Here is a 24,915-nt window from a genome sequence, read left to right on the forward strand (position 1 = left end):
CAGATTGAAGTGATTTTTGTTTCCTGAAACAACAAAACAGTATGTGTATGTTGATGAACGGGAAGAATCCGACCACTGAGAGAAGGTAAATGGAAATTTGCTACATTATAGTGCTACTGACTTCAAAACTACCTTCTTGGTGGAATACAATACCATTAAAGGTCATAAATCACTTTTTTTTTTTGCAGTTTTACAATTTTATTCAACAATAAGCAGTTAGCTCATCCACATTAACTGTAGGTTCTTGAAAGGGGTGACAGACATGTGGATAACGTACAGAACTTGGTGAAACGTCACCATTTTCTGGACAACTGCACATGAATAGTGTGGGACATTCCTCATTCCTTTAGCCAGCCAGCCTTGTTGAGCCTGGTGTCCATGCGCATGTCCGAGTTCCCATCTCCTTCACAGCAAGTTTCCAGATCTCTCTGGGGCCCGATGAGCACACTTCCTGAAAGCCACTCCATGGATGTGCTTGGGCGTGTTGTATTCCCCAGTCACTACCTCCTTGATGGCCAAACAGCCCTTCTTGCCACCCTTCTTTGTGGGAACCTTACGCCAGGCCCACACTGCAAAGCATAAATCACTTTTAACTGGAATCTCAACTCCAATCCCCACCTATAGTCCCATGGCATTTTGTCTTCCACAGGGGAAAAAAGGCAGGCAAGGCTGTCAGAGTTCAGCAGTGGGGGATTGGCTCATCACGTTTCTGCTAATCTAAAAAGCAGAAAAAAGTACTTTTTCAATCATTTCATTTTTCCTCAAACTTAAGGGGTACTGTTGGTAACACTCCCACCCCGCTCTTTCCTATTCTAACAGCAGAGCTAGTTTTCCTTCTAGTGGCTTTCAACCCAGAGTGCATGGAAGGAGCACCTGGGGATTAAATTAAACAGTTGGACCCAACCCCTTCACAAATAAACCTGACTTTCTGGGTAAACTTTGCAGATGATGATCCCAAGCTTTAGCCTTGAAGTTTGGAAGGAATAAATTTCACTTGCCGCTTGCGGAGGTTCATCATCATTAAATTAAAGATTTTCATTTCATCTCCCTGGCCACTGAAACTTGAGGAGACAGGCCAAGGGTTTCTGGGAAATTTTATTCATTCTTCTGTGAAAACTCGGAGAAAAAATTTTCTGGCTGGTACAAATGGATGTGAAATCTAGAAATGCCAACTGCCACCGTTACCCAGAAGAGAAGCCCAAACTCAGGAGCAGGCAAGGAAAGATATCACTCCTCGGTAATTGATAATCATTAAATGAAATGATGTCTGTAACCAGAACTACACCTCTGATCGGTCACATTGTTTTGGTTCCGTTACCCTTCATTTTAACCTATGAGCTCCAAACACTGGAAAGCAAAACATAGGCATGGTGAAGTAACATAAATGGTGAAACTTAATCTTTATTTACAAGACACTGTAAGATAGGAAATTCCACAAAGAAATAAGAAACTCATTGAAAGGAGAAGTTTCATACAGTATGTACAGTTTGGAACTGTTCAAGTATAGTTTCACTGTAAAAAGTGCTACAATAACAAACCATATTTAAAAAGAGTTCTTAGTAGAGAAACAGTAAGACAAACTTATACCAATACCAAACAGTACACAACAAACATTTTATGCCTCAGCTGTACAATCTAAAAGTTAAAGGTCCCGGGAGCATCATCCTGAACTTGGAATGTATAGCCATCAGAGGTAGTTTCTGGCACAACATTTTGATCTTCCTCTTCCTGGAAGTATTAAAAGAAAAAATGTAATCTCATAAATATGGCAGATTTCTAAGCAGTAGCCTACCTAGAAGTATTTACTCTTAAGGTCTTTATCTGCATATTTCAACCTTTAACCCTGTACCATATTTGAAAAAGTGGAGGAAGGGAGAGAGGGCTGCCAAAACGTGCCAATTCATTAGTACAAGGGAGGGGAAGGTTCTTCTCCCCTTTCATTTTAATAGGCAAGGGAAAAACTGCTCATTAGGCCCAAAGTATGGCCTACTCCTCAGTGACAAGCTTACTCCACTGATGTGCTTACTCTCAAGATATTTTAAGATTCCCAAGGCTATTTGTTTCATAGTCAATTGGTGATTTTTTAAAAATCTCAAGTTAAAAAGATTATATTACCATCCAGCCAAACATCTGAGGAGCAAATACGTACATTTTGTCCCACTCACACTGATATTTTGCTGCATTTAACAAGGGTACAGGGCATCTTTAAAAGGCATGAGAGCCCTGGCTGGTGTGGCTCAGTGGATTGAGTGCAGGCCTGTGAACCAAAGTCTCCCAGTCAGGGTACATGGCTGGGTTGTGGGGCCAAGTCCCCTGTTGGGGGCGTGTAAGAGGCAACCAATCACTGTTTCTCCCCTCTTTTTCTCCTTCCCTTCTCTTTCTAAAAATAAATAAACAAAACCTTATTTTTAAAAAAATATTTAAAAAGTCTATAAACTTAACCTCAAATGTCTACTTTCCAAGTTCTTATTAACATTATCACGTCACTCACCTCTACAGAGAAATACTTCTCAATCAAGTTTAATGAGGCTTTGTATACAGATTCATTTTCATGGTTTTGTAGAGCTTCAATTTTGTCCAAACCTCCACATTCTTCAATCATTATACTAAGTTTCTCAGTTTCACCTAGTTTCTCAGCAGCCTACAAAAATTCCAGTGTATGTTTGAATACTAATATTTATCAGACAGAAATAACATCTCACAGTTCCTTTAACAAACCCTATGAGATAAAAACTATCTCCATTTTACATTTTTTTAAAACTCAAGGGGAGCCCTGACCAGTGTGGCTCAGTTGGTTGGGCATCATCCAGCAAAGAAAAAGGTCACCAAGGTCACTTGGTTGATTCCCAATCAGGACACAAGCCTGGGCTGCGGGTTTGGTCCCCAGCTGGGGTGCATACAAGAGGCAACTGATCAATCTTTCTCTTACATTCATGTTTCTCTTCCCCTCTCTATAAAAATAAAATCTTAAAAAATAAAAAATTTAAGGTGATCTGATCTTACTTGCTCTTAGCAATTACTTCTGTAGCTTTTGGCCACAAAGATCTTTGAATAGTTCTCAACCTTTTCTGTTCATCATCAACTGGACATCTATACAAATGACGCTACATTTTTCACATTAAGTTTTATAATTCTATATATTTTAACTGCATGATAGTAAAGTTATTTAATAGAATATTTAAAAAATGACACTATATCCAGGCTCAACTGGGCTGTGATAGAAACAGACTTCTGTTTTGTACAAGCACCCCAGATATATAACCTTAGTCAAGGTGGAGAACCATTGTCTATTGAGAACCATGGTCTATGGTACACAAAAACAAATTTCCCTGAGTCATTTGTTGATATCAAAAAGAATTTATTAAGTGTAAGAATACTGTGATTTGATTTTTTAAAAGCCCTCATCTTTTAGGAGATATAGAAACATTTACAGATGAAATAATTTGTCGTGAAAAATTGAGGAAGCGTAGTTAAAGGGAAGTAGGACAGTAAGTCAAACATTGACAAACTGTTCATACCGGGTGACTGATAAACCAAGGGTCATCATTCTAGACTCAGATTACCTTGTTAAGACTTACCTGGAAGATATTTGAAATGGCATCCAGAATAACCAGAATAATTTTGGTATCTTTCACAGTTAAGAGGTTCACCAATGGTTCTATTATGCCACAGTGAACAAGGTACACAATCTGTTCAACTGTCCCACCACTTGTATAGTTGGTCACAGCCCATACAGCTTCCTTTTGTGTCTTAAAGTCTGCCTAATGAACATAAGAAACAGGTTTATTTCAGAACGGTTATAAAAATAAGATTCCAAAAAAACTATTTTAAAAAACAGTGACTATAGAACCTTAAGTGAAAGAGATTATTGGCCATTATTTAGCAAATAAATGCAACATTGGTATATTAAGAACCTTATTTTCCCTGGCCAAGTAGCTCAGTTGGTTACAGCACCACCCCAATATACCAAGGTTGCGAGGCCAGTCCCCAGTCACGGCCCATATAAGAAGCAACCAATGAATGCTTAAGTAAGTGGAAAACAAATCAATGTTTTCCTCTTTCTCAAATACACAATTTTTCACAAAAAGTTAAAAAAAAGAATCTTATCAAACACAGCTCCAAATGCCTGTCCATAAGTGCTAACAATCATTGGATTAAGGCTTAAAGCTTCACTACCTTAGAGAGAACAACAACGAGGAATGGGACTAATCCATGATTCACGACTTGCTGTATCTGGTCCTGGCGGCCAGCTGTGATGTTTGACATTGTCCACGTAGCTTCCTTCTGAATATTAGTCTTAGAGTTCATTAGTAGGCTGGGAAACACAGCAAGTGCTCCCGCATCTATTACAACCTGAGTCTGTTCATCTGTCCCAGTGACAATATTTCCTATGGCTCTTAGTGCAGGAGTCTGAGAAGGAAAAAAAAAAAAGGACATGGTGACATTTGTCTTTTATTTTTTCTAATATTGCTCAAAAATTCTATACCCCCAAAGTTTTGACAAGTAATAGGCTCATTACAGCCTCAAGTAAGTGGTATGTCAACACTAATATCAAGTAATTACGTTCCTTACACTTTACATTCTCATCTGAAAGTTAACGGCTTACCACAATTGGCAATTCAGTAGCTCCCAGGAGCTTCACAAGCTGGGGCACAACTCCTGTTTTCACAACCATTTCGATCCGTTCATTCGGTCCATCCGTAAGGTAGGAGATGGCCCAGCAGCTATCTGCTAGTACTTCTGGGTCATCGTGATGCAAGAGACGAACTAAAGTAGGAAGAATCTGCTCAACAGCATCTAATGGGGGTGCAGGATTCTTGTTGCGACAAAGGTTTGACAGTGTCCAGGTAAGATTACGTAAGTAACCACACTGAGGGAAAAGAAAAATGCATTGAAAGGTTCTGCTTTTTGGGAGGTGGGAAAATTAGAAATCAACAAGTGAGTAACTTGACTTATGTCAGTAACTTACTGCTAAAGATGACATATCAGGCACTGCAAGAAGAGCCAACAGTGGATCAACTGCACCGTACTTGATAACCAAGTCTCGGAAAACCGAACCATCACCTGAAAAAAGGGCAAAGTCACACTTACCTACTTTTCTGGCACTGTCAATATTTAGTGACCCAGTGCGCCAATATTTTAACATAAAGACAACACTCTCAGAAATCCCCTAACTTACTTAGATGCCACTTTCATACCTAATAAGCACCAGAAGAAAGCAAGTTCAAAACTTGACACAAAGGTCACTATTACTAGCTGGTGTGGCTCAGTGGACTGAGTGCCAGCCTGTGAACCAAAGAATCACTGGTTTGATTCCCAACTGGGGCACATGCCTGGGCTGTGGGCCAGGTCCCCAGGAGGGAGCACATGAGAGGCAACCACACATTGATGCTTCTCTCCCTCTCTTTCTCCCCTTCCCTTCTCTCTAAAAATAATTAAAATTTAAAAGAAAAAAAAAGCACTTTTTCCAACTTTATGATTAGAGACATTCTGTCAAAACAATGAAAAATGCCAAGTACCTGCAATGTTTCCCAGAGCCCATACAGCCTGTTCACTGATATGAGCATGGGGAGATGCCAACAGAGAAATGAATGCTGGGATAGCACCTCCATCTACTACAGCCTTGGTCTGTTCCGATGTCCCGGAAGCAATGTTAGTGAGGGCCCAGGCAGATTCAAACTGAATAGGACTACAATCAGTTCTGCCCAAAAAGGACACAAATTTTGGAATCAAACCAGCCCGGATTATGTTGTCAATCGGTGGCTGTTTTTCCCTAGAAAGCAGTTTCCTAAGGGTGAGCAGAAAAAAAAAAAGTTGAAGGTGATTAACAAATAAGTGTGTGTAAAAACCAAATTAAAAATGCAATTCAAGAGTTTAGAACTTTAGACAACCTTTTACGGTAAAGCACTAAACACTCAAATTATCCTGTAATTTAAAAGCAGCTGGACTGGATGCAATGTACTACCGTAGGTGGTGTCTAAGTACCTTTTTTTTCCCCCCCAAAATCAAAATATCATCAGTAATGGCCCTGGCCAGGTGGCTCAGTTAGTTGGAGCATCATTCCAAACACCAAAATGGTCCAGGGTTCAATTCCCAGTCAGGGCACATACCTAGGTTGTGAGTTCCATCCCTAGTCAGGGTGCGAACAGGAGGCGACTGATTGATGTTTCTCCCTCTCATATCAACGTGTCTCTCTTTCTCTCCCATTCCCCTCTCTAAAAGTCAACAAACATATCCTTGGGTGAGAGTTACTAAAATGTGTGCGCACACCCCCACACACACACCCATAATGCAGACTACTCTCCTCTCTGAATCCCTACAGAAATCTACTTTAGATCTTGCCAGGTTTTTAAAATTTTTTAAATGTTTATTGATTTTAGAGAGAGGAAGGGATAGAGAGAGGGAAGAGGGAGAAGCATTGATCAGCCTCCTCCTGTATGCACCCTGACTAGGAATCAAACCAACGAGCTAGGTAGGTCCCCCGACCAGGAATCAAATCTGCAACCTTTTGGCGTACAGAACACTCCAACCAACTTAGCCATACTGGCCAGGGCTAGATCTTGTCAGTTTTTTAAAACTTTAAGACACCTGAAAGTTACACTCTCATTGTTAATTTGTTTCTCTGACCAAGTAAGGTTAAATGTCTTTTCCACGTTTGCCATTTAGATTTTCCCCACCGTTAAACTCCAGAAATTACTAATCCTTTCTGTGAGGGATGTCACAAATATTTGTGTATAATGCGAGATGATAAGAGTCTAAATATACTTATTTTCTACATGGATATACCATTCTAAATGTATATGTCAATCCAAATTACTGAAGCAATTCCTTTCCTTGACACTGACTTGAAAGGCCACATTGACAAAAAAATTTATAATTTTTTAAAAAGTACACCAAAGATTAATAGTGATGATGACTGGGTATGGGTGGGATTTTAGGTATCGTAGAAAATTATAGTTTTACCTATAGCTTTACCTATAGTTTTACCAGCTTCCTAAAGCTGGCTTAACCATTACCCACACCATCTATCTCTTTCCCCCCAAAAAAGAAAATCTGCCCTGGCTGGTGTGGCTCACTGGATTGAGTGCAGGCCTGCCAACCAAAGGGTCACCCGTTTGGTTCCCAGTCAGGGCACATGCCTGGGTTGCAGGCCAGGTCACCAGTGTGGGGCACGGGACAGGCAACCACACATACACTCTCTTTCTCCTTCCCTTCTCCCTCTAAAAACAAAATTTTTTTTTTAAAAGAAAGAAAATCTAAAAAGGCTAATTTCTAGGGTTACTTATGATACAACAGACAGACTTACCTTGCAGCCTGAGTAGCCTGGAGTTGGCTTTCCAAACTGTTGCTATTTATACCTTTGACAATGTCTTCAACAGACCAATTTATAGTACCCTACAAAAACAGTGAGATTTTGCAAATTATCTTTTGGATTAAATACAAACAATAATATCCCTCTTTGCCACTGGGAAGACGTTTTTAGGTTTACAATCAGTTACTAAATATCCATTAGCCCTACATTTAATTTTGCCTGTTAAATATTCATTATTTTACATGCAGAACAGTTTTCAAACAAGTACAAAACATAGAGAGTATCAAAAACAAAAAAAAGGTAGAAACAGCCAGAGAGTAGCTGGTTCTGGACATACTTTCATTTGGTACTGGAATGGGCGAGGTCAAGTTACTGAGCTGGCAGCTGTAAATGCAGGCGAACACGAAGGGAGATCAAAGCTAAAGAAGACCTTGGATCAGGTTCAGCAGATTATTAAGAGCGGGTAGAAGGCCTGGCTGGTATAGCTCAGAGGATTGAGTGCATGCCTGTGAACCAAAGGGTCACGGTTCAATTCCCAATCAGGGCACACGTCTGGGTTACAGGCCAGGTCCCCAACAAGGGGTGCATAAGAGGCAACCACACACTGATGTTTCTTTCCCTCTCTTTCTCCTTCCATAGTTCTCCTTTCCTTCCTCTCTCTAAAAATAAAATCTTTTAAAATAAATAAATAAATAAAGGGTAGGAAACTGACAACTACTGATTCAGAGAAGAAAAAAAAATCTTCACCGATTTCATTATTAAAACCATAAGAATAGGCATGTTTTAAAATACTTAACCACCATACTGATTTTCTGGGTTTACCATAATTCATAAGCTAAAATATATTCACCTGGTTGTTGCGGTTTTCCTGCAGTGGAGAAGTAGCATCATCAGGAAAGGAGCTCACATTCCTCCTCTTCAGCATCTGTTCATCCTTCTTAGCTTTTCTCAGCTCCACATTAACCTCTATTCGGCGACGCCTCATTTCCTTGGGAAAAGGTAACAGATCATTTCACCTATTCAGGTTTTGTTGTAAAGTGAGGGAATTTTTTTTTCCAAATTCCCCAAAATATCTTTCCATTTAAACAATACTATGTGAAAGCAACAGAAGGTACTCACTGTACTGTCTTTCCCCTTGTTCTTAAATCTGTTAAGGCGGGCAGCTGGTGAGTTAGCATTCTCATTGGTGGACATGGTTATGAGACAAAGGGAGATAGCTATGAGATAAGGGAGAGAAAAAAAATGTCCCTTTTATCATTTTGCTTTGTCTCTAAGAACATTAACAGATATTTCACATTCTTTTTTCGTACCAATTCTTTGAAATCTTGTGTGCATTGTAAGCTTACAGCATAGCTCAAAATTCGGACTTGCCACAAGCATGTCCAATATTAGACAGTGCAGCTCTAGACTAGTGCAGTCTAGAACTAGTGCAGTTATGTGCAGTCCATAACTAGTTAACTGAAGACAAAGTAGGAAACTGAGTTAAGTAGGAAGACAAAGTTAAGCTCAGTTTGAACCTATGAGGCTTAATACATTCAGATCCTCTGGTCTTTAAGTAGCCAAAATAGACACACTCTCCACAACGTAAGAAAAAATTCAATGTAAGATAAATTTTGTTCACTATTGCATTTATTAAGCCTTCCACAACACTTTCGTGTCAACACTGAAAATTTGCGACGCAGTTCTCTGCATCTTCCGTATCTCGCCAACACTTTCAATGCCAGGAATTTCCAGTGAACATACTTCAGGAGGATGATTATCTGCTGACATCATTCAGACTCGGCTACTTAAAGAGCAACCTTCAAAGGTTCCTTTGGATTTATCTTTATCCCATTATGTTAATTTACGAAATCCGCACAGCCAACTCAAGGCCTACATTGTAAGAGATAAACCTGACAACGGCCACCTCCAGCATCTCCGGTCCCCCACCCCGGGAAGACGCAGCGGAGAAACGACGGAGGAAGGGCCGGCGGCGCCTGGCCGCCTCCCGGGACTTCGGCCATCAGAACTCAGTCTTATTTTCCGAGTAGCGAAGAGTCAAGGCTCTCGCTGAGGTTCGCAGAGCCTAGGCGGGGTGAAGCCCGAGGACTAGCATCGTGTAACAGCCCCCTCGACAGCGAAAGACGCCCGGGAGGCCTCCTCCACAAGTGAGGCCAAAGCAGGCCGGGCGTGTACCCGAGGTACCTCCCGCCCGTGTACCCGTGTACCTCCCACCACCCGCAAGCAGAGCGCGGCCCGAAGGCCAGTCGGTAAGACTCTGGCCAGGGTGAGCCTGAGTTCGTACCTACACGGCCGGCTTAGTCCTTTCACAGGAGACGGTGCGAGGCGGACAGGTTGCGGTTCGGTTGCTCTGAAAACGCCCAACACTGATCAGCACGAAGACCGTGTGGCTCGTGCTGCCGGCCGGCGCGATTTAAATTTCCCGGTGGTTCCGCATTCCGATTGGCTGGTTTGAGCCTACGTTGTGCGTCTATTGGTGGATTTGAAAAACACGTTGTTGGAGGGGGGTCATAGGGCCTGAGCCAAGAGAGTATCGCGAGATGAGGGAGCTGCCAGGTAATGCTGGTGCTCCTAGCAGTTTGGAGTTGGAAGTCCCGGCAAGTAACGCGAATGGTGGTTTCTAGGCTCGCCGCAGCCGGGCTTTGCAAAAACGGTTTGAGTGTTCTTAAGTGGCTGGTCTTTTTCCTCGGCGGCTGCCACTACAAGTACTACAAATGGGTTCCCAAAATTATTCTCTTTAAAGTGTTGCTATAGAAACATATTGTATGTATATTTCACAGAAGGAACTTGGGAGACCCTACTGTTCATTATGGAGAGGAAGAACTAGACAAATATGTGTGGCTTTTTTTTTAGCTTGCGTCGTAAAAGAGTGCATAGAAACCACAAATACGGCAACCAAAGGTTCACTATGCCTGTTTCTCTTGATACCCTTTTATTTTTTAATTATTTAAAATCTGTATTTACAGAATTGCAAATCTTTACCTAGATTTGCCCAATGTTAACATTTTGCCACATTTTCTGCTATCTCCCCCCCTCCCCTCTCTATATATACAGGGGTGGGCAAAAATAGGTTTACAGTGGTGACTATGTGAAACAGTTTATTCCTGGGTTACTATTTATTCATTATTGTATCAGTTATTTGTTACAACTTTAATCCTAATTTTATCCACCCCTATATATATAGTCCGTTTTGAAGTTTTGTCAGTCTTTTCAGTAATATTCTATACTGTGACACATTCCCGAATGGTTGCTTTTTTTTTTTTTTTTTGCCATCTACATTTCCTTTTTTAAGTACTAATGATGGTTATCAGAGCATCGGGATTATGGATCAATTTTTTTTCTCTAATTTTTCTGTATCCTAAAAAGGGTATCTTCAGAAAAGTTAAATTGGTTTTCTTTCTTGCTCTACATAAATTCAAACATCGAACGTTGTCCATTTTGCAGGCGTTTTTGCCAGCTTCACTCATTGTGTGGCAGCCATGGGGTTCTTGGGAGGTTTACTCTATTTTCACCCACCCAATCAGCATAAACCCATCCCCCAAGCGCAAACATGTGGAAAGAATTCACCCCTAAACCAGTCACTGCCGGGCGTTCTCTTGTCGCTCTGAATGTTTCGGGGAAATGCAGGGCGTTCTCTTGTTACTCTGAGTGTTTCAGGGAAATGCATGAAACCTTGCGTCTTGTTGGGGAGGCTGTGCCTTTTGCTTAATGATTGGAGGTTGGAAATGAGGCTCTGTTCTGAATTGAGGGGATGTGAGTCCTAGAAATCTGAATAGGACAATTGTAGAGAAAACAGGAAAACTCTAATGAACAGCCTGCCCTACCTCTGAAGGTTACAAATATATAACTTTGCATGCTTTTAACCACTATTCAGGACTTGCACCTGAAAGCAACCTGAAACAAATATAATGTCAATTGTGAAAGTTACCTTTCAAAGATAGGAGGTTGCCCTGGGGAACGTGCATCCTCCACTACATGCCCAGAAGTGTTCTAAGTGTTTTATATGTATTAAAACATTTAATCTTTTAAAAAACTTTATTGGGGTGACATAGATTCATAAGTTTCAAGTGTACAATACTATAATACATTTGTATGTTGCATTATATACATATTAATACATTTAATTGTCACAACTCTCTGAGGAAGTAATATCATCTATTCCATTTCACAGAAGAGGAGACTGAAATCACCAGTGGTTATGTAACCTGTCCAGATTCACAAACCCAGGCTGTCTGGTTTCAGGACCCACATAAGCTCTCAACAACCTGAGACAGAAATACAATGTCAAAAGTAGAAGTTACCTTTGAAAGGTACAAGGTTGCCCCGGGGAACCATGCACCCTCCACTCTTAGCTACTGTAGTTTGGAGATTCAGGAGAGGGCCTCTGACCTAGGCCAATCGGTACATTCCACCCTAGCCACAGGGATAGACTTGGTGATGAAGATGTAACACAGTGCAATAAAACTTTTTGTTTTTTCAGAGATTTCATTTATTTATTTATTTGAAAAACATTGATGTGATCTCAAACCTGCAACCCAGCCATGTGCCCTGACCAGGTATTGAACCAGGGACCTTTTGCTTTGTAGAATGACAACCAATTAAACCATACCTGTTAGAGTCTAATAAGCTCTGTTTTAAAAAAAAAAAAAACTATTTTCAGCACTGGCTCATGTGGCTCAGTGGATTGAGTGGCAGCTTGGGGACCAAAAGGTTGCTGGTTTGATTCCTAGTCAGGGTACATGCACCCTGGGTTGTGGAGTAACTCCCTGGTTGGAGGTGTGTGAGAAGCAGAACTGATCAGTGTATCTCTCACACATCCATGTTTCTTTCCCTCTCCTTCCCTTCCCCTCTCTCTAAAAATAAATAAATCTTTAAAAAATTATTTTAGGGAGACAGAAACAGGGATTTGATTTGTTGTTCCACTTATTCATGCATGCATTATTTGATTAATTCTTGTATGTGGCCTGACTGGGGGATGGAACCCACGATATTGGGATATTGGGATGGTACTCTAACAAACTCAACAATCCAGCCGGGGCTTATTGAGGCCTTTGAGAGTGAAATACCCTGTCTCTTCCACAAGACCATGTGATGATGTGAGCCTGAGAATAGAGCTGCCCTGGAGAAGCAAACCAGGTGTGATCAGGCCTGAATAATGTTAGTATGTCGGCCATCCTTACAAGTAAAAACTCTGTTCCAGTGAAAAAGCAGCTAGCTTAGCCTGCAACTCAAACATCACACAAATGTTTTCCTCCAGAGATCACCACTGTATTTTGGTATGCAGAAGTGATTTATGCATATTTTCCATGTCACACAAAATATTAAGATGTCTGCTTACCTGAATGTGTTTCTGCAGAAATTTAGAGAAAACTAGCAATAGTAACGCCATGTTGCAAGCTCCAAAGACACTGAGGTCATTAAGGTCCCTGAAAATGGCTGTAAGAAAAAAAAAGTGGCCCTGGCTGGTGTAGCTTAGTGGATTAAGTATGGGCCTGTGAACCAAAGAATTGTGGTTCAATTCCTAGTCAGAGCACATGCCTGGGTTGCAGGCCAGTTCCCAGCAGGGGATGCATGAGAGACAACCATACATTGATATTTCTGTCCCTCTCTCCTTCCCTTCCCCTCTAAAGATAAATGAATAAAATCTTAAAAAAAAGAAAAAGAAAAGAAAAAAGTGTACTCAAGGACGGAGACTGAATACAATTAATAATTCTTATAGCATTGTCATTATTCACTAACTGTCTTAGCTTTAATGGAAAACATCTTCTGGGTGGCTCATGACTTACAGGTAGTAAAACAATGACACACAGACAAGATTTAAAAAATATACACCAAGCCCTGTGCTTCGTGTGGATCAGCAGATTGAGTGCCGGCCTGCAAACCAAAGGGTCACTGGTTTGATTTCCAGTTGGGGCACACACTTGAGCTACAGTCTGGGTCCCTGGGTGGGGGGCGTGCAAGAGGCAACCACACACTGGTATTTCTCATTCTTTCTTTCTCCCTCCCTCCCGTCTCTAAAAATTAAATAAATAAAATCTAAAAAAAAAAAAAAAAACTCACTAAAATGTTAATAGTGCTTCACTCTAAGTGGTAGAATTATAATCAATTTTAATTTTCTTTCATTTGGCTTATCCCTATTTTATACAGTTTTACAAGGAACAGGTATTATATGTCCAAAAAGAAAATAAAATTTTGTATTCTTTAAAACCAAAAATGCTGCATCTTTACATGCAAGAAGCATAGAGATATTTATTGTGCAAGAAACCAGAAAGTCTCTAAATCTTCATCCTAAACCTAGCTTTAAGGTTTAAAAAATATCCATATTATTTTGTATTTAGAGACCTTGTTATATCCATTTTCCTTAATTTTTTAAATTTAAATGTTTTTAAAATTACACTTGACATACAATATTAGATTAGTTCCCAGAGCATACCCCAGTGATTACACATTACATTACTAAGTGATCAGCCCAATAGATCTCGTACCCATCTGACACCTACATAATTATTAGAATATTATTGACTATTACTTCCTATTCTGTACTTTACATCCTGATAGGACTGTTCTGTAACAATCAATTTGTCCTTAATCCCTTCTTCACCTTTTTCACCCATCCCCCAAACCCCCTTCCATCTGGCGACCATCACAACGTTCTCTGTATCTGTGTGTTTCTGTTCTGCTTGTTTGTTTTTTGGGTTCAATTATTGATATGTATTTATTGCCATTTTATTGTTCATATTTTTTAATCTTTTCCCCCCTTCTTCTTCTTCAAGGCACTTTAACATTTCATGTAATACTGATTTTGTGGTGATGAATTCCTTTAGCATTTTCTTATCTGGGAAGTTCCTTATTTCTCCTTCCATTTTAAATGATAGCTTTCCTGGGTAGAGTAATCTTAGGTCCTTGCTTTTCATCACTTTGAATAATTTTTGCCACTCCCTTCTGTTCTGCAAAGTTTCTGTTGAGAAATCAGCTGACGGTCTTATGGAAACTTCCTTGTAGGTAACTAATTGTCTTTTTCTTGTTGCTAAAAGCAAGAGATTCTGTATTTAACCTCTTACATTTTAATTGTTTCTTGGTGTGGGACACTTTGGGTTTTAATTTCCTGCTCTCTTCTCCTCCCGGCACCCTTATGATGTGAATGTTGGAAAGCTTGAAGTTATCCCAGAGGTTCCTTACAGTACCCTCATATTTTTTTTCTTTTTGCTGTTCTGATTGGGTGTCTTTTGCTTCCTTATATTCCAAATCACTGATTTGATTCTCAGCCTTATCTATTCTGTTGATTCCCTGTAAATTATTATTTTAGTTAATATAGCCTTCATTTCTGACTGGTTATTTTTTATGGTCTTTGTGTTCTTTTTTTATGCTGTTGAAGCTCTCTCTCAGCTCATTGAGCATCATTATAATCAGTGTTTTAAACTCTGCATCCAGTGGATTGCTTGCTTCCATTTAGTTCTTTTTCTAGAGTTTTGTTCTATTCTTTCTTTTGGACTCAAATAAAAGTGTTTCTTTGTCTCATTTTGGCAGCCTCCCTGTGTTTGATTTTATGAATTAGGTAGAGCTGCTACATCTACCAGGCTTGGTAGAGTGGCCTAATGTAGTAGGTGTTCTGTAGGGTCCAGTGGCACAGCCTCCCTGATCACACAAGCAGGGCACTGCAGGTGTGTTGCCCCCACATGTGAGCTGTGTACACTCTCCTGTTGCAATTGAACCTTGATTGCTGTTGACACATCAATGAGGATTTACCCACAGGCTGATCTATAAGGACTGGCTGTGATCATCAACCACCGTGGTGGATCAGCTGTGCAGAGGTCCACCCTGCAAGGCAAGACTTAGTTCAGTAGAGATGAGGTGTCACCTGCGTCCACCCTTTGCAGGTGCTTCAATGTTGTCTGAAGCTGTCCACCAGGGTGCTGGCTCTGGGGCCTCCCAGGAGGTACAGGCCAATGTCAACTGCTGCCTGTGTTCTGCACAGGGCCACCTGGCATGAGCTACAAAGCAATCTGCAGATGGCTGTTACTTATGCTGGGCTTGGAGGTGCCCAGGAGAGCCCAAGCTGCGAACTAAGGCAAGGCTGCTTCTAGTGCAGGTCCTTGAACCACTTAGTGAGAACTATAGGGCACACTGAGGCCAAATGCTGCTTGTTTGAGACAGTTTAGGAAAGTCTGAAGCATGAGCCAACTGGCATTCCTACGGAAAAGCCACTAGAAACAGCTTGGGTGAGCCCCAAAGGTGGGTGAGACTGGTTCTCAGTTAATCACCTGGATGGTATCCAGGTTGATGGAGACTCAGATATGAAACCCACCTGTTGGCTCTGTTGGGGAAGAGGGGTGGTCTCAGAAAAGGAACAATGGCCTTGGCCAGCAACTTTGTCTGGCAGAAAGCTGCCCTTCCAGCTCTGACCCTAATGCCAGACCATTCATTCCTCCCCATACATCCCTGGTGCTTTTCCAGCTGCAGCCCCAGCACTGGAGCTCAGAGAGATGGAGTCTGAGTAAGTCTGGCAGCAAGCCCTTTAAGAAGATCTGCCTCCAACTCCAGAAGCCAAAATCTTCACTAGTTTTTATAGCCAGAAGTTACGGGGACTTCTCTTTCTGGCACTGGAACCCTGGGATGGGGGGTGATGCCTGGGATGGAGGGGCTGGGACACTTCTCTCCTTAGGGAGACCTCAGCAGCCAAGATGTCCCTCCCAATTTTTATCTGCCACACACTGGTATGGGACCTGCCTGTTCCACAGCTCCACCCCTCCTACCCGTCTCCATGTGGCTTGTTCTTTAAATCCTTAGCAGAAGGATTTTCATTTTGCTAGATTTCAAGTTCCTCTGAACGATGGTTGTTCTATAATTTAGTTGTAGTTTTAATGTGGTTATGGGAGGTTGCAAGTACCACATTTACCTACCTTGCCATCTCGACCTGCAGCCTCTATATTTTCCCTTTAATCTGGAAGAGGAGAGGAGGAGGAGGAAAATAGATGTAGATGAGTAGGGTAGAGGGGCGAAATTAAAGAAAAGCCTGTTTACACATAATCAAATTACTGTTCCTTGAGTAAATGCAAGAAAAAAACAGAAGGAAGGGACTGTAAGGGTTGGGAAGGTTGAAGTGGTGTGCAGGAGGACCTAACGCTCTGTGATTCTTAATGCCTGAGGCAGAGGAAGGTCTAGAGGAGCTTTGTAAAACGCAGACGCCCCGCCCACCCAGGTAAACGCAATTACAACGAGGAATCACAGTCAAAGGAGTTTTGCTTAAAGTTCCCCATACACTTAGGTTACCGGCTACTAAGTTTGCAGCCAGGGCAGAAAACCTTCCAAGAAATCCAGCAGACAGGTACAAACAGCCTACAAGTTGAGTACGTAGCCCCCTTTAGCAGGTCTAAGGGAGCCTCGCGCAAGCGCACTAGTGTCGGACTGAAGTCCAAAGGTTCAGAAGGGCGCAGGCGCACGCTGGCGCCGTTGGGGGCGGCCCCCAAAATACACACTCACGGTCAGGAGCCTGCGGAGCGTAGGGGCGGGGCACAATGATGACATCGCGTAAGAGGACGTTGAGAGAAGCCGGTTTCTGTGGTGACCCAGTGGCCTAATGGATAAGGCATCAGCCTCCGGAGCTGGGGATTGTGGGTTCGAGTCCCATCTGGGTCGCACGGAATTCTATTTTGATTCAGACAAACAGATCTCACGGGACGATTGTCTGCAAAAATCGTCCTTGCAAATTAAGTGCACCTCCACGTTTTGAAAGCATTGCAGATAAGACTTTGCAAGTGAAAGCTAAGAATTGGCCCAAATTGGGAGCATGTATCTTGCTTAACTTTTACTTTTAACAGAAAAAAACCCACTGTAGACAGATGGCTTCACCTTTTTTTCTGTCTATGGGCCATACAAGCAAAACTTTCTCTCCGTCCTTATCCCAAAGAGTGTGTGAGCAGATCCATCTGTGCTAGCTCCGAACATTTATTTCCAGTACTAAAGAGAATGTATAGAAAAGCAATTGAGTTGTTACAACACAAAAACATAATAAATATAATTTATGGTTCCTGTCTCTAAACTATTATGAACAATAATAAATTGTCGTTAAAATGTACGAGTTTGGGGGACTGTCTGTGTGTCTGTGAATTTTATTTGCAAATTGAAAGAAAATCAGAGTTGAAGCTTTTCAGATTGGTTCAGTTGACGAGCTTGAAAAGTTTAAACTCTTCTTGCAAAACTTGTACAAGAAAAATATCACTGAGTTAACTCCTACTCTTGAAAAACTACTAAACAGTAAATTCAACACAGCACCCTGGATTTGAGCCGGTACAGTAAAAGGACATTAGTAGAAAAACTAGTGGAATCAGAACACAGTCTAGAGTTCAGATACCAGTACCGTACCGGTGTTGATGTTTGTTGTGACAAACGCACATGGTAATGGAAGATGTTAACATCAAGGGCAGCTGGGTAAAGGGTATATGGGAACCCTCTGTTCGATCTTTGCAACTTTTTTGTGAATCTGAAATTATTGCAACATCAAACACTTATTTAAAAAAAAACAACAAGCAACCAATGGAGAAATTTAACTAATATCCTCAACCCCCTTTTTAAGATTAGGAATGTACTGCTGAAATTTTTAAACCAGAACTCAAAATTTAAGAATGCCAAAAATACGCCAGAATTAATATTAAAAACAATTCGATAATATGAACATTCAGAATTATCATATTTACAATTTACCACCTTGACGTATTAAACATACAGTAAAGTTGCCGTTTTTCTCTAATTCTCTTGGAAATCCCACAACAGCAACAAGAAGGATGAGAAGCAGAACCACAAAACACCATCAATGAAACTAGGAAACACCTGAAACTGCTCAAATAAAAGGAGGCAGAGGACGTTCTGGCCGCAGATCTTTGGAAAGGCCAGCAGAGGGCGCCTCTCCAAGGGGAAAGTCTCATTCAGAGAGGCAAAATAATAATCCCTTGTTTGCAACAAGACTTCGTGTGTGGACAGCGCCTCCTTCTCACACGGAAAGACCCGTGTTCTGGGTGTGGGTTTGCTCTCCTTGCTTGTAGGGCTTCCGCTAGCATCACCACTCCGGGATTTAGACATTGCCAGACTGCAGAAGATGGGAGTGGTCCCTCCCACTATGACCCTAAGGATTCACTGACATTATGTTTTGCTTTCCTTGCCAGAGATCAGAGCCCAAGGAGAAATGTATAAACTGGTAAACACTATCATGGTTAGATTCATTGGAAGCTGAGGCGCCTGGTAGGCCGAGGGACTCCTAATACATCTGAATCAATAGAGAAGGGGTCTCTGTTATGAGCTGGATGCTTATATTACCCCAAAATTTATATGTTGAAGCCCTAACCCAATGTTATGGTGTTAGGAGGTGAGCCTTTGGGAGTAACTAGGTCTAGACGGGGTCATGAGGGTAAAGCCGCCATGGTGGGATTAGTGTTCTTCTATTTCTTATATTAAGGGGGACAGTCCAGAGGCTCCCCCCCCCACCTCTCTCTCCCCCATCTGAGGACATGTGAGGATAGAGTGAGAAGGCAGCATCTGCGAGCCAGGAAGAGAGTTCTCACCAGAACCTAACCATACTGTCACCCTAATCTCAGACTTCCAGCCCCGGAAATAAATGTCTGTTGTTCAAGTCACCCAGCCTATGGTACTTTGTTATAGCAGCCCCAGCCAAGAGGGCGCCATAGATGTGATTGCCAAGGGAAAAATGGCTCTGCTACTCCTAGGAATTCCCTAGGGGCACATCTTACTGGTTAATGGGAACCCAGTACAACACCCAGTACAGACAAAACCACCCGAACTCAGAACCTGCAGCAATAAAGTGTCAGATGTCCCTGCCAGGCACAGAGCACTTGATTACAGCTGCATAACTTTGCACAAGTTACTTAACCTTTCTGTGCTTCGGTTACTCATCTGAAAAATTGGGATTAAAAAAAGTATCAATATATGTTTATATTTTGCTGTAAAGATTTAATACTTGAAACAGTACTCATTAGGTGCCAGCTATTATTATAATCATTATTTCTGCTGACAATATATGTTCTTTATCATTTCATTGTAACATTATATGAGGAACTACACAAATTAAGAAATGAAAGAAAGGAAAAATTTACCAATTCCCTTATGAATTGTTCCAAAAATAATTTATTGATCTACAAGTGCATATTTATATTGCTTGTTTAAAATTTGGGATTAATGTTTTCTTTAAAATGCTCAACATTAATTTATAAGCTTTAATTTTTTTATTTTTCTTTTAATATTTTTGCTATGGCTATTACAGTTGTCCCCATTTTCCCCACTTTGCCCCCGTCCACCCAGCACACTCCCCGTGTCTGTTCTGTAACTACTTATTTGTACTTTTTTTTTTTTTAATCTTTAGAGGGCAAAGGAAGGAGAGAGGGAGAGAAATATCGTCCCCTGCCAAACACGCAGGCATGTGCCCTGACTGGGAATTGAACTGTGATCCGTTGGTTCACAGGTGCATACTCAATCCACTGAGCTACACCAGCCAGGACTATTTGTACTTCTTAATCCCCTCACTCTTCACCCACTCATTCCTCCACTCCCTCCTCTCAACTGGCAACTATCAAAACGCTCTCCATAGCCATGATTCTGTCTCTGTTCTTCTTTGCTTAATTTGTTTTTTTTTTAGATTCAACTGTTAGATATGTATTTATTGGCATTTTATTGTTTATAGTTTTGATCTTCTTTTTATTCAATAAATCCCTTCAACATTTCATATGATAATGGTTTGATGATGATGAACTCCTTTAGGTTTTGTTTTTAATCTGGGAAGTTCTTTATCTACTCTTTGATTCTAAATGATAGCTCTGATGGGTAGAGCAATCTTGGCTGTAGGTCCCTGCTTTTCATGATTTTGAATATTTCTTGCCAATCCCTTCTAGCCTGCAAAGTTTCTTTTGAGAAATCAGCTGACAGACTTATGAGAATTCCTCTGTAGGTAACTAATTGCTTTTTTCTTGCTGCTTTTAAGATTCTCTCTTTATCTTGAACCTTTAGCATTTTAATTATGATGTGTCTTGGAATGGGTCTCTTTGCATCCATCTTGTTTGAGATCTCTGTGCTTCCTGGACTTGCATGTCTGTTTCCTTCACCAAATTAAGGAAGTTTTCTTTTATTATTTTTTCAAATTTCCAATTCTTGCTCTTTCTCTCTTTTCCTTCTGGCATCTCTATGCTATGAATATTGGACCTCTTGAAGTTGTGCCAAAGGCTCTGCGTACTATCCTCACTTCTTTGGATTCTTTTTTCTTCTCGTCCTTCAGATTAGTGGTGTTTTGCTTCTATATGTTCCAAATCATTGATTTGATTCTAGGCTTCATCCACTCTACTGTTGTTCCCCTGTAAATTGTTCTTATTTCAATTAGTGTAGACTTTGTTTCTGACTGGATCTTTTTTATGCTGCTGGGGTCCTCACCAAGCTCCTGAGCATCCTTACAAGTGTTTTGAACCCTGAATCTGGTATATTGTTTATCTCCATTTCATTTAGCTCTTTTTCTGGAGTTTTGATTTGTTCTTTCATTTGGGCCATGTTTCTTTGTCTCCTCATTGTGGCAGCCTCCCTGTGTTTGTTTCTATGTATTAGGTAGAGCTGCTTTGACTCCGTGTCTTGGTAGCATGGTCTGATGTAGCAGGTGTCCTGTAGGGTCCAGTGGCACAGTCTCGCCTGTCATCTAAGCTGGGTACAAAAGGTGTACCATTCATGTGGGCTGAATACCCCCTCCTCTTATAGTTGGGCTTCGGTCGCTGTTGGCAGATCAATGGGAGGAATTTACCCAAGCCAATCAGCTACAAGGATTGGCTGTGACCACTAATAATTTGGGTGGGGTAGAGTCTCTGGGGATCTCCAAGGCAGGTCAAACAGTGTTAGCCAGAGTGATGGAGTCTCAGATATGGTACCAGATTGCTGGTTCTGTAGCCCTGTGGGGGAAGGGTTTAGAAAAGGGACAATGGCCTCTGCTCACCTTGATGCCAGACACTTCACTTTCTCCTTGGTTTGCCACTGGTGCCTTTCAAGCTGCTGCCTCCCATGCTGGAGCTCAGAGGGAGTGAATCTGAATAGGTGATTGCATGTGTGGGTTCTTTAAGAGGACCTGCTTGGGGCTCTAGACATTTCTTCCATCGACTCAATCCCCACTGGTTTTTGCAGCCAGAAGTTATGGGTATTCATCCTTCTGGTACTGGAACCCTGGGCTGGGGGGCCTGGTGTAAGACTCGAATTCCTTGCTCCTGAGATACCCCTCCTGAATTTTTATCGACCACACACAGATGTGGGACCAGTCTGTTCCATGTCTCTGCCCTTCCTACCAGTCTGGATGGATGTGGTTTATTTAATTCCGTAGCTGTCAGACTCCCATTCAACTGGATTTCTCACTGTTCTGAGTGATGGTTGTTCTATATTTTAGTTGTACTTTTGATGTGGTTGTGCGGGGAGGCAAGCCGTGTTTACCTATGCCACCATTTTACAGGAAATCAATCTAAAATTTTTTTATTGATTGATTTTAGAGTGAGAGAGGAGAGAGAGAGAAACACTGATTTGTTGTTCTACTTGTTTATGCATTCAGTGGCTGATTCTTGCTTGGGCCCTGAGCAGGGATCAAACCCACAACCTTGGCATAGTGGGACAATGGTCTAACCAACGGAGCTGCCCAGCCAGGGCAATTTATAGTATAATTTAGAATTTTGCTATAGTAGTTGGGTTAATCATAATAAGGAAAAACATCCAAGAGAGTGGTAGAAACACTAAGCTCAGCATAATGACTACCTCTAGGTATTACAGAGGAGCCTATGGGGACTTCAACTCTGTATGTTACCCATTGCTGTAAGAAACAAATTACACCAACATTTAGCAGGTTAAAACAATAAATGTTTAATAATCGCCCTTTCTGTGGCCCAGGAACCTGGGAGAGGCTCAGTTGGGAGGTTCTGCTCAGGTCTCTTAGGAGGGGTCAGTCAAGCTGGGGGCAAGGGCTGCAGTCTAATCAGAAAGCTCACCCGGAGAGGGGCTGGTTGTTGGCAGGTCTCAGTATCTCACCGCTTGAGGCTGAAAACTTCAGTTCTTGCTATGTGGGCCTCTCGTAGACCGCTTGGGTGTCTGCCAAACAAGGCAGCTGGCTTTCCCCAGAGCAAATGATTTAAACGAAAGAGAGAATGCATGACCAAGATGAGAGTTCGGTCTATTTGTAAGCTAATTTTGAAAATGTGCTTCATCACTTCTCTTGTATGCCATTGGCCAGTCAGACCAGCCCTGCTACCCTGTGGGAGGGGATTCACAGGGTGTGAGTACAAGGAAGCGAGCGCCCTGGGGGCCAGCCATCTGGAGACTGTTTGCCACCAACTGGGTTTGCAATCGTTAATACTGAAAAATATGAAGCAAATATGGTAAGGAATTTTAAAACTTGATGAAACTCGGTCATACTTAAATATTCATTATATTATTCTCAATTTTCTGAATGTTAAATATTTCATAATAAAAATATCTTCCCCGGTTGCCACATGAGAGGACATTGGGGGACTTGGTGAAAGGTGAAGGGATTGAGAAGTACAAATTGGCAGTTACAGAACAGTCACAGGGATGTAAAGTACCGCGTAGGGAATACAGTCAGTGATATTGTAATAACCGTGTATGAAGCCAGGTGGGCACTAGAGTTACCGGGGGAACTACTTCATAAGTTATATAATGTCTAACTACTGTTATACACCTGAAACCAATATAATATTGAATGTCAACTATAATTGAATAATAAAAATCATAATTAAAAATAAAACGAAAACACCCTTTCCCTTAACAATGTTCAGAAGAAGAGTACACCTCAAATAATGATGACAAAGAACTGTGAAGACAGTATCAAGAAACAGTTATCACTCTCACAAAAACAAAAGAAATGGTCCTTGTGAGTGAGGAAACTTTAAGAAGTGAGTAGACTAAGATGAAAGAACAATAGGAAGAACCAAAATAGGAGTTAACTAATAATATTTCTTGGTATTAAATCCTTATTGAGAGGCATCAAGGCAGAGGCGTTACTACTGAAAATGAAATCAGTGACATAATGTGCAAAATGTCTCCTAGAATGAAAAGGAAAAAGTTAGAGATAAGAATGATGGGAGAAAAGAGAAAATATATAGAAGACACAATCAGATGATCAATATTAAGAAAGTCACAATAGAAGTATCTGTCAGATTCCTAAGGCACAAAATGGTGTGGATGTACAAATAAACAGAGCTCAATGTATCTGAAACAAAATCAAGTCTTCAGTCACTTGAGAAGGGAACATTTGGCCCTGGCTGGTGTGGCTCAGTGGGTTGAGCACCATCCTGTGAACCAAAGGGTTGTCGGTTCAATTCCCTGTCAGGGCATGTGCCTGGGTTGCAGGCCAGGTCCCCAGTGGGGGCCACGTTAGAGACAACCACACATTGAGGTTTCTCTCCCTGTCCTTCTCACTCCCTTCCCCTCTGTCTGAAAATAAAAAATTTAAAAAAGAACATTTGAGGTGTCCCCTACTAATGAGAAGTACAAATAAAATGAAAGTGATGACTATATTATTCAGCGAAGTTTGGAAAGTACTCATCAGTGCAATAAAAAGTTACAATAAATATTTGAAAGAAGATTTACAGAGTATGTGACTTTTTCACTGGGAAAACCCAAGGGAATCAATTGAAAATAATCTGTACTATTTTTGGATATGCACAAATTGAGATATAAACAGTAAGTATGGACATACACACAAATCAGTAGCTTTACTATAGACCTAGAAAAACCGGTTAGAAAATATAAAGGGAAAAAAGATTCTTCCACATTACATAGAAAATATAAAATACCCAGGAGATACATTTAACAAGTAAAGTACAGAACTTGGATGAAGGAAATGATAATATTCCAACAGAGGGGAAAGGAGACTCAAAGACACGTAGATATTCCATTTGCATGGGCAGAAGGACAATACAGAAAAGCCGTCAAATCCTTTATAATTCAATCTATATATTTAATGCAAATCCAAAAAACCCAACAGGTTTCTAAAATGTAGTGAAATAATTCTAAAGTTAACTTGGAAAGAAAACATGACCGTACTCAAAAACAATTTTTGAAAAGAAAGATATTTTATAACGCCTTGATGATGATAACCATGCCCGTCTGCGGACATACAGGCACAGAAATGAACAGATACCCCAGCAAACACGGAGCAGACCAGCGAGTCCAGAAACAGACCCGCACTTAACACCCTGTGGTAAAGGTGACGTGTCAGCGTAGGAAAAGGATGGATTTATTTGCCAATTGGATTAGACAACTTCTTAGTTATTTGAGAAAAAAATAAAATTAGATTCTTACCTCATTCTGCATACCAAAATAAATTCCAGATGAAATCATGATTTAACTACAAGCATAGAATAAAATAGGTGTGTGTATACACATAAAATATAATTTTGAGTTAGAGAAAGACTTTCTATGCATGACAAAAGACACCAGGGACATCATTAAACAAGAGATTGATGAATTTTACCATGCAAAATTTAAAAGTTCTATGGCCAAAAAATAGCTAAGAAGTTAAAAATCAAACAAAATTATGTGAGGAAATATTTGCAACATATACAGGG

The 24,915-nt window shown here is 41.0% G+C and overlaps 1 protein-coding gene and 2 non-coding genes across 4 annotated transcripts; 2 read left to right on the top strand and 1 right to left on the bottom strand.

Annotated features, from left to right (window-relative positions):
- Positions 1 to 1,381: 1,381 nt before the first annotated feature.
- On the bottom strand, positions 1,382 to 9,709 carry KPNA2 (karyopherin subunit alpha 2). Of its 2 annotated transcripts, none has more exons than XM_037128101.2 (11): positions 9,601 to 9,709; positions 8,432 to 8,529; positions 8,163 to 8,300; positions 7,307 to 7,395; positions 5,520 to 5,788; positions 4,970 to 5,064; positions 4,607 to 4,870; positions 4,177 to 4,410; positions 3,579 to 3,761; positions 2,492 to 2,641; positions 1,382 to 1,728 (listed from the first exon to the last, which is right to left on the bottom strand). In XM_037128101.2, the coding sequence occupies exons 2-11, from the start codon at positions 8,504 to 8,506 to the stop codon at positions 1,636 to 1,638; spliced, it is 1,590 nt and encodes a 529-aa protein (XP_036983996.2). In that variant the 5' UTR covers positions 8,507 to 8,529; positions 9,601 to 9,709; the 3' UTR covers positions 1,382 to 1,635. The 2 variants fall into 2 exon arrangements, with proteins under 2 accessions (XP_036983996.2, XP_036983995.2); XM_037128100.2 differs by having other exon boundaries at positions 9,597 to 9,709.
- A 2,922-nt stretch (positions 9,710 to 12,631) lies between these two features.
- On the top strand, positions 12,632 to 12,756 carry LOC119036376 (small nucleolar RNA SNORA33). Its single transcript, XR_005079982.2, has one exon. It is a non-coding gene; the product is annotated as a small nucleolar RNA SNORA33 (small nucleolar RNA).
- A 4,119-nt stretch (positions 12,757 to 16,875) lies between these two features.
- TRNAR-CCG (transfer RNA arginine (anticodon CCG)) lies at positions 16,876 to 16,948 on the top strand. Its single transcript has one exon. It is a non-coding gene; the product is annotated as a tRNA-Arg (tRNA).
- The last annotated feature ends 7,967 nt before the right edge of the window (positions 16,949 to 24,915 follow it).

Source organism: Artibeus jamaicensis, unplaced genomic scaffold, assembly GCF_021234435.1.
Source record: "Artibeus jamaicensis isolate MK-2021 breed Jamaican fruit bat unplaced genomic scaffold, CSHL_Jam_final contig_1998, whole genome shotgun sequence".
NCBI lineage: Eukaryota > Metazoa > Chordata > Mammalia > Chiroptera > Phyllostomidae > Artibeus > Artibeus jamaicensis.

Bases quoted from the DNA above. Each gene is read 5' to 3' on its own strand.
- KPNA2 (XM_037128101.2), bottom strand. From the start codon at position 8,506: ATGTCCACCAATGAGAATGCTAACTCACCAGCTGCCCGCCTTAACAGA. The intron at 5,065-5,519 runs GTACTTGGCATT...CCCTTTTTTCAG, and splicing joins GGCTCTGGGAAACATTGCAG to GTGATGGTTCGGTTTTCCGA. The intron at 1,729-2,491 runs GTGAGTGACGTG...TAATACTTCCAG, and splicing joins AGAAGTATTTCTCTGTAGAG to GAAGAGGAAGATCAAAATGT.